Here is a 15,825-nt window from a genome sequence, read left to right as displayed (position 1 = left end):
GGGTATATTAGTCAATCTCTCTCAACATTGACACGTGTATTCATTTTATTAGGAGATGACTGTTTTTATTTTTGAGCGGGAAAAATTAGATGTCTTCTCACGTGGGACAGCTGTCCTTGATCGGTCTAATACACACGTTGTTAAACGTTTTTCTTACTTCACTCATCTAAGACAACTAAACGTCTATTAGACGCATGAGTCTATTAGACACAAGCGTCTAATCACGTGTCATAAATATGTGTCTAATGTTTAGTAGAAGTGTACGTCTAATTACGCATGAACAACACGTATTAGACGTGTGTTTGATTAGACGTGAGCATCCACTTGCTCTTGACGTAAAAACGTCTAACGTCTATTAGACGTCTACGTCTAACCGCTCAGGTTTTAAACCAAAACATATAGACTTAGATGCATAGATTGTGAGCAAAATTACGTCTAAGTACATGCCTCTGCCTTTAGACGACCTCGTCTAATAGACCGATTAAGGCCTTTTGTCTGAGAGTATCTTTATATTCAAAATAATTTCTCCCTCTCATATTGTGCATGTACAAAATGAATAAACAAATGTTTTGAGGTCCTTCGGACCAAAAGTATTTTAATACAAAAACACAGAAAAACATTTAATCTTCTGGAATGGCAACGACCATTGTTGATCTTCTGAAATATATACTCAAAAGAGTATTCTCCATGCTTCCTTCCTGCAGCCCTCCTGCATCACCTACATAAGAAACTATTTACAAACTCTAGTACCCATCTTCAATTGGGTCCTCGATCAATTAGTCCCTTAGGAATCCATATCTGAGATATTCTAATGGATTTCTCATTCTGTGTTGTGATTAATGCGTATGATTTTGACTTAACAGACGACTTCCTGCTAGAAACTGATCCATTAGCTTTTGAAGAAGACTTTCTTTTTAAATTCCTTGACTTTGAGTTAGGTTTTAGGTTGCCAGACCTGTTAGCTGCTTCTAACTTATTTTTCAGCCAGCTAACAGTCGGTGGAACATAAATTATTTCAATCTTAAAAGCTATTTCTTCACGAATGGGATTAGATTCAATATCAGTCAAACTTCCTTTAACAAAACTTATAGGCTTAAGCTTGTTATTCGATGAGTTTGACTTTTTGCACGACAGGTTTGAGTCATTGTCATCAAATTCTAGACCGGATCTAGATCCAGCAGGTTTTAATATGCTGATCTGATATTTGACAGCTTCTCCAGACCTTATCCATGCACTGACAACATAGTTTAACCTCTTGTTTTCATCAGAAATAGTTTGAATCTGTTCTTTGGTCATCTTATTCTCAGATGAAATCTCTGCAACTTTCTTTTCAAAAACATTTGATTCAAAAGTTTGAGATAAAACTGGATGAGATGCTTCAGGTGATGATTTTGTTTCATTTAGGTCTTGCCAATGATAGATAAGGAAGAGACAATCTGACTGAATCTGGTGTCGAACTCGTTCATTGTTTATCTAGGGCGCATCTTGAAACTGTCAAACTGTTGAGTGGAAACCATGATCTTGTTTTCCTTGATTTGCTCGTTGCCCTCACACAGTTGGGTAAGTCTGTCCCAGACCTCTTTAGCAGTATCGCACTCGATAATATAGTTGAACATGCTGTCATCGAGAGATCTATATCTCGTTACTTATAGGCTAGAAGAGGGTATATATATATGTATATATAATTAACACAACAAGAAAAATGAATTTGAACACGAATTAATATGATTAATCCCAACTGTCTCTGGTCTGGTCCGTAGACAGGCAAGACTAGACAAGGCAACAACTACAACTCCCAATATGTTACTACTGACAGATCGTAATAACATAAACTTTTTTGAACTATAAAAACACAATTGAAAACAGGTTTCTATTCGACACGATGACAAATTATAGTTGAGATTACACGATACACGAATTTAAGCATACGAGATAGTACGATACGAATAAATTTATTGACACAAGTTACCACGAAACAAATAAACTTATTGACACGAGTTAACACAACACGATTGGACCCAGGCTCATGATATTTTGAGCGAGTCAAAATACAATACGACACGGATGAGAATGAGTTTCGACACAACACAAATAGATTTGGGACACAAATTGCAAAAGTCGAGTAATACTGTTTAGGCACGATGGCCCACTCTAGTTTTATATAAAGTGTTTTTTATATAGATATTATCATTATAATTAATTTACAAAATGGTTAAAAGTAAGGATGTGTTTGAAAAAAAAAAGTGACCATGTTATAGAAGATTTGTAAGTAATAAAATTTTGTCAAATAAATTTATTATTATTATCGGTTGTTATTTATATATAATAATGTTTAATATTATATTGTCAAGTTATGCGCTATTGTTGATTTAGATATTTGCATTAGTATAAACAGATCAACCTATTTTGTGGGTTAACACATGAGTTTATTGACCAAAATAAAACAGTAACAATAGAAGATGAAAGGTCTCACACAGAATGTTTAAGTAAATTAAATACAAACTTTCATTTATTGTATCTTCTCCTCTTCCATTATATGTGATGGACAAGCTCGTATAGTTGTAAAGCTTTCTCTTCTTTTTCTTTTGATTTGTTCTTCTACTCTTGAGGTAAGTATTTCCCTTTCTGAAATATCTTTTCAAATTTCTTCTGATGCTCCTCTTGTTTTTTGGAATTATTTTTATTTGAGTGTTTGAGTGTTGTTAATAATTGTTTTTCTTATGGAACTCTAAGAACATTGAATTAGTAAGGTAAAATTAATGGTTTGTATTAATCCTACTTCTTTCTAATATAAAGATAATTATTTGATATTATTTTGTTTAAAGGTGTGATACCTTCCTCGATCAACTAGATATAATGTAATCATAGACTATTTAGACTAGGTTGAAGAAAAATATTAGAAAAGGTGAACTGAGAAATACATCAATTTATTGTATTGTCTTTGAGTTTGAAGCCACTATTTATACTAAACATATTACAGTAGTTAAGAAGTAATTAGAGTCTAGTAAGGTTTGACATTCTGATTAAATCTCTTATATAGTAGTGATCGGATCATTTTGTGGGTTCACTACATTCTCCGTCCTTAAGCCTTCTTAACATTCCCGGCCTCAATTTTGTCAAAGGAAATTGTTATCCAAATGTGACGATTATTTGAGACAATCCATGTAAATTATATATATTCTCAAGAAAGGAAGAAGCTATTTGGGATGGTATGAATGGATGTTTCAATTTGACAAAATAGTCGTACTTATGCAATAATCCGTCAATGGCTTACTAATGGAAACAAAATTGCATAAGAATTTTCTGTTATGCCTTGTAAATCCTAGGAATCATTTTAATGCTTTCACTTATTTTGGAGTTGGCCATACTAGAATACATATGATTTTACTTGGATCAACTACCACACAATTACTACTAACGAAGTGGCTCAAGTAGTTTCAATAATTCGAAAGAGCATATAGATAACTTTTCCAATAACTGGTTACTTCCTAGAATATGTAAAATTGATTCCAGCTGCTCCTTATTTTTGTTTAAATTGGTACTGTAGAAAAGAAATTTGTAAGAAAATGTGTACTCCTTTGTCCATTGTGTAACCATGTTAGAAACATTTTTTTCATTAGGGACTGAAATATGACTGGTGCATCAAATAAAACAAATGACATAACTCGAAAATCATATAATTCTGAGTGTGTCACAAAGGTCGTTTTGTGAATGTCTTCCTCTTCTACTTGTATATTATGATAGCTCGCCGAAGATCTAGTCTTGAGAATATAATAGCTCCATGTTGTTTGTCCAACAGATCGTTGATTGAAGGTATATGATACTTATCCTTTATCGAAATCTCTTTCAGTCGTCTATAATCAATACAGAAACGTCAAGTCCCATCTTTCTTCTTCACTAGTATAACCGGTTATGCGAATGAGCTAGAACTCTCTCGAAAAAATCCGGAGTTTTTTATTTCTATAACTAGATTTTCAATCTCTCCTAAATGAGTTAAAAATTAGTATTTGCAATTTGTTATTAACCAGACTGCCTCTAATTAGGTGGTTGTGACCCAAGTTTTAAATTTATGGCCTAGATAGAAAAGATGACGTTGGCTCAAGAAAACCCTCACTGTTGTTGTTTTCTACGGTAGATTTCGTGTTGGATTTCGCTTTCATTTGAAAAAACACCCAACAAAATAGCTCAATCCTTATAGTTATGTGCTACTATCCCAGGATTTATCGAGCGGCTGGGATTAAATCGTTCCCAACAATGTTCAATTCACAAGTTAGGCCTATATATTTGAATGTTTGAATTTCTGTTTTTTTCAAACCTAGTTTTGTGAAACTCTAACCCTAGATTATTGAACTTATCCTCATGCTCAAACTTGGGCTATTGTAACTGATTTCTCTACTGGGTTTTGTCTGTATATAAAACTTGTATATAAAACGAACTCACCCAATTAAGAGCATAAATAATTTTTTGTGAAAATTTGGCTTCTCTCAATTAAATTTATGAATCTTCATTCTTCATCTTAAAACTCTTGAACTATTATGCGCTAACAGTGTTCTTTTCTTATCACTGTTTTTTCTTATCCTCGAAACCCTTCAATATTTCATAGTCCGTTGAATTAGGAAATCTCAATCATAAATTCATCAAAGCAACTACATGAAAGTAATGATGTGGAACGTGTTCAAGAGGGACCTCTTAATATAGTTCGGTCCTTCTACACATGAAACCCCCATAAGAAAATTAATGCACTTAAAACATGTTAGTTCATTCAAAGAAAAAATCTCCAATACATATAATTTCCTAAAAATTGTATAGTATGTGTAGAGAATATATTATAGGCTACTACCTGTTCAGATTGAGGGAAGAAATTGTAAATGTAGTCATATTGCGGTTTCTCGAGTCCTTAAGCAGCGGCCACATGTATATTTCAGAACCACCACTACTGCGTTAAACCGACCTGACCAAACCCCTCTTATGCGTCTTCTTCTAACGTGAACTAGGTCCACATAAAGCAATTAAACCCAACTATAATGGATAAAAAAAGGATTAAAGACCTCTACTACACTTGTGATGAGAGGTGGGAACCTAATCACATATGTAAATCAAAGTTATTCATGGTCTCAGTTAATGACCAAGTTTCTAAGAAGTCACCCTAATACCACTTCTTGACAATTCTCCTTCATGGCAACACATTACAGAGGAAGATCCCACATTTTCTTTACATGAATTGACCGGTTCTAAAAATTTTCAAACACTTCAGATTCTCAGCAAGATTAGAAACTTACCAATGATGATCATGGTCAATAGATGTAGAATCTTCAACTTTATAAACAACAAGATTATGAAATATATAAGTCATGATACATTGCCCACTCAGGTGTTGTCAATGAAATGGTCAATGGATGCTAAAGATTAACAAACATATATGAAAGTGATTATCATGATACAGTACGATATTATATTGGATGAATGTGGAATGACTACTAACTTAGAGAATCTAGAGATCATGAGTAAATGGTCGACTCCATAATTAGTAAAATAATTGAAAGGAATTTTGGGATTGACTAAATAACATCGAAAGTGTATGAAGGACTACGATTCTATAGCTCGACTCCTTTCTTCCCTGCTAAAAAAAATATATATAATTGCATGAAACAGTTGAATGATAGAAAGATAAACGAGTTCACTTTAGAAATCGAATATTGTGCATTAGTGATACTATTGCCATATATGCAGCTCTCGATCCATAAACTATTCTATAAACTCTCTCTCAAATAATGCCATTATACATAATGTCTTCCATATATCACAATTGAAGAATGTCTAAGGGATCTCTTCTTTCATTGTATAAATTCCCTAAATTGATGCATAAACTATCAGGAAAAAAAAATTATGCGTGAACGAGATTTCGTAATGTAGGGAAGACCAAAAGAAACTGTTAATCAGCTAAGAATGGATAGAAAGAGAAGACTAGACTTGGAAAGAAGCTAAAAAAATAAACATTCAATGCCTATAGATGTCGCTAACATGAAGTCAAACCTGACCAATATCACTTCGTCGAGGACGACAGAGAAATGAAGGGGGATAATGCTACAATCCCAAGATTGATCGAATGACTGAGATAGAATCGCACCCAACAAGGTTCAATTTACAATTATAGTTGGATACCTAATTTTTTGTGATTCTATAACCCTAGTCATTGTTTGGTTTTTTAATCAGTCGGCTGCATCAAAATTCGATGGCTTTCAATTTCCTCAATAATGGAAACTTCATCCTTTTCTTGTGAATCTATTGGTAGTCTAATAATTTTAAGCCGTATTCATTCTTGGTGATGGACATAAGGAGAAATTGAATCAATGTTTGATATTTTTTAGAACAAACGAATAGATGGACATTAAGAAATATTTATTCTCGGTGATGGACCAATGATAGATAATACCACAGTTGATCACATACTTTACGGTTTGTTCCAAGTACACTTTATCATTGATTAAATGCGGCTGAATATTTATTCAATAAGATGTTGATGCCTTGCAAAAGTAGTTTGGGATTCTTAGGTAGGAAGAGAGATACAAAGGAAGTGAAGACTCAGAAAAATATTAGAATTTTATTGTAAGGAGGATGAGATAGATACATAGATAATAGATAAGAGATATGTATCTGGAAAAAACATATGATTTGGATTCAATTCGAGTCGTATTCTTTAATCTGTGTCAACTTATGTGTGAACTTAATGGGAAATACTTGGCACCATTGGATATAAGGATTGAATTGTGAATCAACGGATTTAGATTAAAATTGACATTGGAGATAAATTGGACATACATGATATTAGTATTAATGTTAGGCTTTATACCAATGGTTGTAATACCAATCGGTATAAGTCATCTACAAAAGGGCGTGGAAAGTTAACGCGTAGTTTCCATCGGATTTTCTAGGTTATACCAATTAATATTATAACTAATCGGTATTGACTCGGCTATACCGATTGATATTATAATCAATCGGTATTATTATCTTTACACTGATTGGTATCATAACCAATCGCTAAAGATATTCGTCATTTATAGAAAGAACATTAATTAACATTTTTTCGAGCAGCTTGACGAGTATTTAGATTTCAGTATTAACCTCTTCTGCATTCCAATTAAATGAAATATATATATATTTTTTAGAGAATAGGGAAAAAAGTACCCTAAAAGATTATTCACTACATGGTTCTAAACCAAGTATGTTTCTTTTATAATTATTCTAACCTTAAGAATTTTTCTCCAAAAATAAGTTGATTAATTTCCTTTATCATCTTCACCTAAATAAGGAGTGAGATTAATTACAACACTACTAACATTCCTAAAATCTAACATCTATCTACTTAAGTAGAAAGGAAAGTAAAATTATGTTAGTTAAAATAATGATTGTAGTTTTAGAAAGAAGATTTGAATTCGAACATTTCATTATCATTATTAGGTGTATACATATTGTTTGCTGGGTGCAAGATTTGAGTTAATTTACTATGAAACTTATTCTACTCCACTTATTTATTTTATCTCAAATTGATTATTTCTCCAAAGTCATATTATTTTATCCTATATTCAAATAACAACATTGTCTATTTTATTTTCTTTCATTTATTTGATATCTGTATAAACCCAGAAGACGTTTTATTATAGGTTCTCGTGTTTGATATTTTATAGTGTTTTATGTCTAAAATTTAAAGAGAAAATGGTGACTCTTTATTAAGTTAATTAGTCATTTATTTTTCTAACTTGCAACCATGTTCCGTTTGTCCTCGACTCATTTAATCCTAGAATACCAACTTAATGTTGTAAGAATAGATTAATGTTTCTACACAAATTTTAGTTTGTCAAAATTTTATGCTCACCTTTATTTTTGAAATAGTTTATTTTGTTTGGATCATTGAACATATAATTGTTTTGTCTTCTATAATTCTTGATGAATGATGAGAAATTTCAATCTCGTGTAGTTTTTTGGAAGACATTTATTATAGTATACCTATAACATTTATTACTGTTTCTGCTTACCATCTTTCTTCCACTAGGTTATTTGTTTCCACTATTATATTCTACATTAATATAAGTAATAGCACACACGTTGTTAATGATAAAAAGATATATTTTTTCTTGTTAACAATATTATCTAGTTGATGTTTACATAGAGTCTCACACTGATTATATATATATTATTCTAATAAAATGATATTATGGGTGATACAGAGAAGACTTGATATTCAGTTAGTTTTATTGTCCATATCTAATCCTTTTGGTTTTCTATTTTTAATTTGAGTAATTTGATGACCTTTATCTTTTTTGTCATTGGATGGATATTATACTATTTCCCCCTAAATAAATGGTCTAAGTTGTTTTTTGTTTAGTTTTGGTATCATAATACATTACTTCTTCCTCTTATAAGTAGGTCTTAGACTTTTTTGACGTGGATGCAATTTTGTAATATTGTTCAATTATTTATTCTTTATGATTTAACTATTAATCTTAGTTTAAATTATTTTCTCTTTGCAACTAGTTGATTTTGGGATGGGGTGACAGAGTTTCAATATGATTTAGTTATGATTTTTCAATTATTCTAAGTTGAGTTTTATTCGTTTGGAAAAACTAATCCTGGATGTTGATATTGATTATTATAGAAAATTATGTTTTCTCATACTAGAATGATTTGGTCTGTAAGATGTTTAGATTATTTATCTCGTGTTTGGTAAAAATACTTAAAATTAATTATAATGTTTTATTGTCTCATGTAAAATGATGAACTCATATAATATAGTACAACAAAATATGATAATTTTTAGTGTTATAAATATTTTTTGCTAAATGTTTGTTTTATTTAAAATAATTTATGTACTATTTTTTTATTATGTAAGATGTACATGGTATTGATTAACATTAAATGTTTTTGTATATTTTAGGTACGAGGCAACATGTAGAATGTAGAATTGTGTTGGGGGCTTTTTTCATGACCATGACAAAGCTAACATGAAGGTCATCGTTCATGTTGGTATGGCCTATAATTTTTGTATTTATGTTTTGATTATTCTTGTTATTGAAGTGTACTTCATCACAAATCCTTAATTATTTTATCACTTGATAATTTTTATTGGAGAACACAATGACTTTTTATGTTTTGTTAACATTAATAAATATGAATATGGAGAATTATATATATGATGTATAGGATATGATTGGCATCTCAATTAGATGTTAAACATAAAATGTAGGTGTAATAACATTTTGTGTGAATAATATTTTGGATTGTAAATTTGAAAATAGTCCAAGGTTAAATTTATAATAAGGAAATGTTAACTAGGATTATGATGTATATTAGGCTCATGGGAGTTAAAATTTAAATTCATTAGAGTTTGGATTCAAAAGGAAAATTAATAGTTTTAAATTTGGGTTAAAATATGTTGGTAATAATAGATAATGAAATAATAAGAAACAATATATATATATATATATATATTTTGTAATATGTTTTGATTTTTAGTAATGTAAATGTATTGAAAGTGATATTTCTTTTTGTATAGAAAAATAATCCATTCTCTTAGTTGTTTTAAATCTATTCTATTTTTTATACATTAAGAAAATTAATAGTATTTGAATATTAATTTTAATTTTATGCATGTTCACATATTTTGATGTAATAGTGAAAACAAATGATATTTGTTCATTTGAATATCTAACTTATTTTATTTGATAAGTTATGAGCTACATTAAAAATTCAATTTTTATTATATTTCAATAGTTTTTCTCTATTATTCAAGAAGTCAAAATCTTAATTGGTATTGTGTGTTGGGTATACATTCTTAAATTTAATAATTATAAAATTGTGTCTTTAGTTTGATGTATTTTTTTGAGATATATGTTTTTTCTTTTGAATAAATTTGCAAGTGATAAATTGTAATAAACATTTATCATTCTTGAACATAACTATTTGAATTATTGAAAGTGTTTATTAGTGTTTTATAATTTTTGTTTTTGTAGTTTTTATTTTTCATATTTCATAAGATAAATTGATCATGTTTTTGTGATTGTATTCTTTTGATATATACATAAATTAATATAATCATTCTTACGTGTTTTTAATAACACAAAATTATTGTTAAGAAATAACAAGTTAACACAAAAATATTGTTAAGAAATAAAAAAGTAATGTAGTAAAAGATGATAAATTGAAGTTCAATAACCAAACATAAGTATAAAAAGCTTTATGTTTGAATTTATTTTAGAATTAACCTTGTACAAGTTTTTCAAAATTGAACTGATCAATAATGTGAAATTCTATTTATTATTTGTCTGATTTTCTCAATTATTAACATTTTAAATGGATCAATAATTTTAAATTAATGTGTTGAATAGTAAAGATTAAATTTATATCTATTTTTTAGTTCTTAGCAATCCTCATAAATAATTGGGTACATCAAATGTATGCTTATTTATTTATATCAATACATTTTCAAATTTCTACATCTATATACATTTGGGCTAACTATTGTGTTTGAAGAAAATGACTACCTTTTTATGAGTTTGAATTAAAATAATATTTTTCTTTATCCTAAATTGGAAGAATTTATTTATTAATTATAATATTTTATTTGTTAAAAAATCCTTATAATTTTTCATATTTTATTTCATGATTATAATTGTATTTATACAATGAATAACCACATATAAAAAGTATGTTCTAGAATCAATCTTTCATTTACATTTAAGAATAAAATAATATTTATTCATTAACATTTAAAATAAAATTGATTTAGAGAGTTAAACTAATAAATTAGTAGGGATTGAGAGTTATGATTTAAATATAGAGAGAAGTATTTTACACATTAAACATATTTTATTTATCTTAAAAAATATTTGATTGAAGATATATTTAAAAAGGTGATAGATTTATGGAAATTCATTTTTATCAATCTATTTTTGTCAAATTTCTTAAAAAAGTCAATAATATTTTAGAAAAAAAATTTAATCAAATATTTTTTGTTCATTATATATTTGGTAAGTTTTATTTAACTTTTAAAATAATTTTTTTTATTTATTCTTTCACAAATTAGTTTACTTTTATAATTCAATTTTTTGTTATACTTTTTTTAAATATTATCATTTATTATTAAATACATTTTAAAATTAATTATCATATTAATACATATAAATTATTATTATATAATATAATTATTATCATAATTTTAATCATATTAATTTTTAACTTTTATTTTTTAATATTTGTGAAATTGAAAATATTAAAAAAAAAATACGAATTTATGAAACAAATCTAATAAAAAAATGTTAGTTAAAAGGAATTGAAGGTGCAATCTTTGTGTGTGTTTATTTATTAGTAATGTATGAGAAAAACAAAATTAATAATGTAGAAAAAACACTTGTAGAGAGCGGACTGATCCGGAGGGAGAAGAGACAAATGACCTATATTATATCACTGGCCAAGCTTCCTTTGCTTCTCTTCATCTTCATCCTTCGACGATTCCGCCGCCACTGAGTGATAGGTACTTTTTTCTATGCTTGTTCTTATCTTCTTCCTTTGGCTGTCCAAACCGTGGATTTAATCTTATCTCTATATTTTGCCTATGCATGTTCAATCCACACATTTTAATCTCATCTCCAACGATTTGAAACTAGCTAGGTCTCATGATGTCCCTTTTCACTCATTATTCCTTGTCCTCTTTGATAGGGTTTAGAAAGACAGAATGTATAATATGATAGGGTTTAGAAAGACAGAATGTAATAAACTTCATGGTTGGATATTGAGTAGAGTAAATCTTATTATTCAGGTTTCCAATTCCTACAAGTATGTATTTGAGAAGACCTGCATTTCTTTTGATTGTTAGGTGTTAGTCATTGACCAAACACTGTTGGATATGTTGGAATATTATATATTTGGTATTAAATTGCAAAGACTGTATTGTCATAATGAAATGAAAGATCCCTTAATATTAAATATCTAAGTGATTCCAACCCCATGATTTTGGTTGATGCAAATGGAAGCAGGTAGAGTATAACGATTTTGTCATAATCTCTAGTCTTAATAATATATTCCTTCTTAGTGTTTGAAAATATTCTATTTTCCTATCATATTCACTGCATAGATGTTCAAAAAGTATTGTAAAGACATCTTATTATCCTATTTTTAATGTGAAACTATGTTTCTTTAGGGTAAAATTAGTATTAGAATTTGGCGGTTCAATTTTAATTTTCATACTTGTTTAAATAAAGAATTAGAATTAATGTACATTTTGAATTTAGCAAAAATCTGTTTCAGTAGTTTACTACAACTTAAAACGTTCAAAATTAGATCTATCTATAAATCTTATAAATCAATATTGGTTTTTTAAGTTATATTTTATCTCTACTTACATTGTCAAATTTTGATCCTTTTATTTTGTTGGGATATTGTAGAATAATGATTATGGTCAATAATTGAGCTTCATATTGAAGAATCGGAAGTATTAACCTTTAAAATGATGGAAGTCGGGGAGACTTCTCGTAGGAAAAGTCGTAGAAATAAGTTGATCATATGTTCGTCTAATGAAATGTTACCTAAGATATGGGAAAAATTCCCGGAAGACCTCTTTGAAGTCGTTGGGGCGAGACTCCCAACATCTACCTTCTTTCGTTTCCTTTGTGTTAGTAGAAAGTGGAACTCCATGTTGACTTCTCATTCGTTTCGGGACCAATATGCTCAAATTCCCATCTCCCAACCTTGGTTCTACACCATCACCCACGACAATGTAAACACCGCAGCCATTTATGACCCCTCCTCGAATAAATGGCACCATCAAAAAGTTCATTCTTTCTTAGAGAAGTTGGTTATCTACCCTCTAGCTTCTATCGGTGGTATAATTTGTTTTGTCAATATTCATCGTACCCGTTTTTTCGTGGGTAACCCGCTTACTCAGACATTCAAGGAGCTTCCAGCTTGTTCAAGCATGGATTGGTCTCAAGTAGCCGTTGGAATGTGGATGAATGGAAAATCCACAATCGAGGGCTATAAGATCCTCTTCTTAGGTTGCAATGGCCAGTACATAATTTTTGATTCCAACAAGAATAAATGGTATGAATCAAAAGTTATTTCAACGAGCATAAGGTTGCCGTATATTTTGAACTTGCGCTCGCAGGCTATCTCCGTGGATGGTTGTCTTTACTTTATGTCTTCATATCCAAACGGTATGGTCTGCTACAATACGTTGTCTGGAATTTGGAATCATTTCTCAGTCCCGATTCTACATGATATGATTTCTGGCCGATTTCTCGTAGAATGTGGGGGACGAATCATGTTCGTTTGTGTGATGATAAAATCGTGTGTTTCTATTTGCATTTGGGAGTTTGAAAAAACAACATTATTATGGAAGTACTTCGACAAAATGCCACGTGAGTTGTGCTTGAAATTGTACAAGAAGGGCGCAAATATGATTTGTGTAGGTAATAAAGATATGATCTTTCTGTGCTTTAGTTCTGAAAAATTGTTCATGTTAGTAACATATGATGTTGTGAAGAAAGAATGGTTTAAAGCTCCAAGATCTTTACTTCCCCGAGGAATGGCGTATCAAAGGTTTCGACATAAAATCGCATTTTATCCATGCATTACTGCAACACCTTAGCTTATTGCATTGTATCCATGTATTACTACTGCATTGCTGCAACACCTTAGCTTATTGCATTTTATCCATGTATTACTACGACACTTTAGCTTATCACATTTTATTTATGCATTATTGCAACACATTAACTTAGTATTAACTATCTTTATTTTATTGATAATGAATTTTGTTCCTTAATCTAAGTTATTTTAAATTGGTATTATTATTATAATACATTTTTTTTATTGAGCTTCATTTTATTAGTTTTTATTTAGAATTTTCAATTAAATAATATTATTTTTTTAAAAGCAGTTAATAACATTTTATTAAAAATTTCAAAACTGAGAGAGTTAATAATCATAGACAGACCCTAACTACTATAAAACACATCATTATTTAACTATGATATTATTATTTTATTTACTTTTCAAATTTCTTTCGCACAACAATTTTACATTCATACAATTATTGAAATATATTTTGTTTTTCTAAAATTTTCAATAAATTTAAAATTTTAATAATTATTTAAAGATTATCAACTCCAGACAAATCATTTGGATATTTTTTTTTAATTTTAATCTTTTCCAAATTTGAAAATATTGTGAAATAGTAATGTTTTTAAAAATTTAACTAAGACTTTTTATGAACTTATGATTTTAAGTGAGCTAAAAAATCAATTAGAACAATTATTAACCGACCAAACCGAGTTTTGTTCGGACGGTTCATAATTTTCTGTATCGAGTCTATATGGTTCGATTGGTGATTTAGATAATAAAAAATGACAATTTACATCATCATATATATTCATATATATGTATTTTGATAATTTTTTTAATTATTATCTTTAGCTTAGTGGTAAATGAGAGACATAATGTATTTATTTATTTTTTAAAATAAATTAATTGTCATTAATTTAAATGAAGAGTTACATATAAAATATTAATTTTCAAAATAAAATTAACTAAATCAAAACAACTAAATGAGAATTTGGATATTAAATAATATAAATGTTTGCAAAACTTAAAATTCTAATAAAGAAAGATTAAACAATCTTGTACTTTTTTCAAGATGACTCAAAAGATTCATATAAATGAGTGGTTAAGTAGAGTAAATCGAATAAACTAATCAAATGGTGTCATCAGGATATCTCAATGATATTTTGATAGGTAGTAAAAATTGTCTTTGACTGAGGGTAAATGTAACGTCAAAAAAATGGACGACTTCTTAAAACATATTTTTTACTCTAATAGTTTTCTCCCCATAACTTATCTTTCTCTTGAATCCTGAATGGATAAGGAATCAAAATGGTAGGCTAAACTAAATTTTAACATAATATTTATTTCATTAAATCTCGTGGCTTAACTTCCTCTCAAATCTTGTAAAATAAAACGAGATAACGACTTTTTTGGAAGTCGTCTCATTTAAAGTGTGGTGAAGAACCAAAAATATGATTTAAATGTGTTTAATAGACCAACATTAACTTCTTAGAGTTGCCACACAATTGTTTCTTTAAAAATTGCGAGAAGAAAATATTGTGTGTTCTCAAAAGCGAATAAAAAAGATTATGATCAAGGTTCGGTACTTGGTCAAACGTGAGAAAGAACACCATCGATATGCATCACGTGTCCATCAAATGATGGTGTCTACTATAAACTCTTGGATAATTTATGTTAGATTAAGTTCTACTATCCTCCTTTGTCAAGATCTATTTTAGGCTTCAAAATAATAGAGCAAAAAAATTATTATTTCAAGTACAAACACATAACACCTTACAAACATTACTTTAACACCTAGAAAAAACCCTTTTAGTACCGTGAAAGCTAAAAACTCGAGATTTTAACATCGGTTTGTGTGTCATGAATTTATTTTAAAGAAACATTATTTTAATAATATTTTATATAATTTTTAACCGCTTCTGAAATTATTTAAAAATAATTAATTTAAATTTAAGAAGTTTAGGGATTTGTAGTAATCAAATTACAATTTGATTTTTTTAAAATTCGTTGTTTAAATTAATTATTTTTAATTAATTTAAAATATTATTTATTTAAAATAGAGACGCCAATTGATTTTTTTAAATCAATAAAAATAACATAGTGTACAAACGTATTAGTTAAAGTTTATGTTATTAAAATATATTTTTGTGGAAATATCCCAAAAATCTTTTGAAATCATTATCTAATTTTCCAGGATTTTTGGAAAAT

The 15,825-nt window shown here is 28.8% G+C and overlaps 1 protein-coding gene across 1 annotated transcript; it reads left to right on the top strand.

Annotated features, from left to right (window-relative positions):
• Positions 1–12,505: 12,505 nt before the first annotated feature.
• On the top strand, positions 12,506–13,642 carry LOC124924633 (F-box only protein 6-like). The gene has a single exon (XM_047464646.1). It carries the CDS (start codon positions 12,506–12,508, stop codon positions 13,640–13,642), a length of 1,137 nt encoding a protein of 378 aa, XP_047320602.1.
• Positions 13,643–15,825: the final 2,183 nt, after the last annotated feature.

This window comes from Impatiens glandulifera, chromosome 2 (assembly GCF_907164915.1).
Source record: "Impatiens glandulifera chromosome 2, dImpGla2.1, whole genome shotgun sequence".
Lineage (NCBI taxonomy): Eukaryota > Viridiplantae > Streptophyta > Magnoliopsida > Ericales > Balsaminaceae > Impatiens > Impatiens glandulifera.
Note: the sequence above shows the minus strand (reverse complement) of the source record. Positions and strands in the feature narration are given on the sequence as shown.

What these genes read in the sequence shown, in the direction of transcription:
- LOC124924633 (XM_047464646.1), top strand. Translation starts at nt 12,506, where the DNA reads ATGGAAGTCGGGGAGACTTCTCGTAGGAAAAGTCGTAGAAATAAGTTG.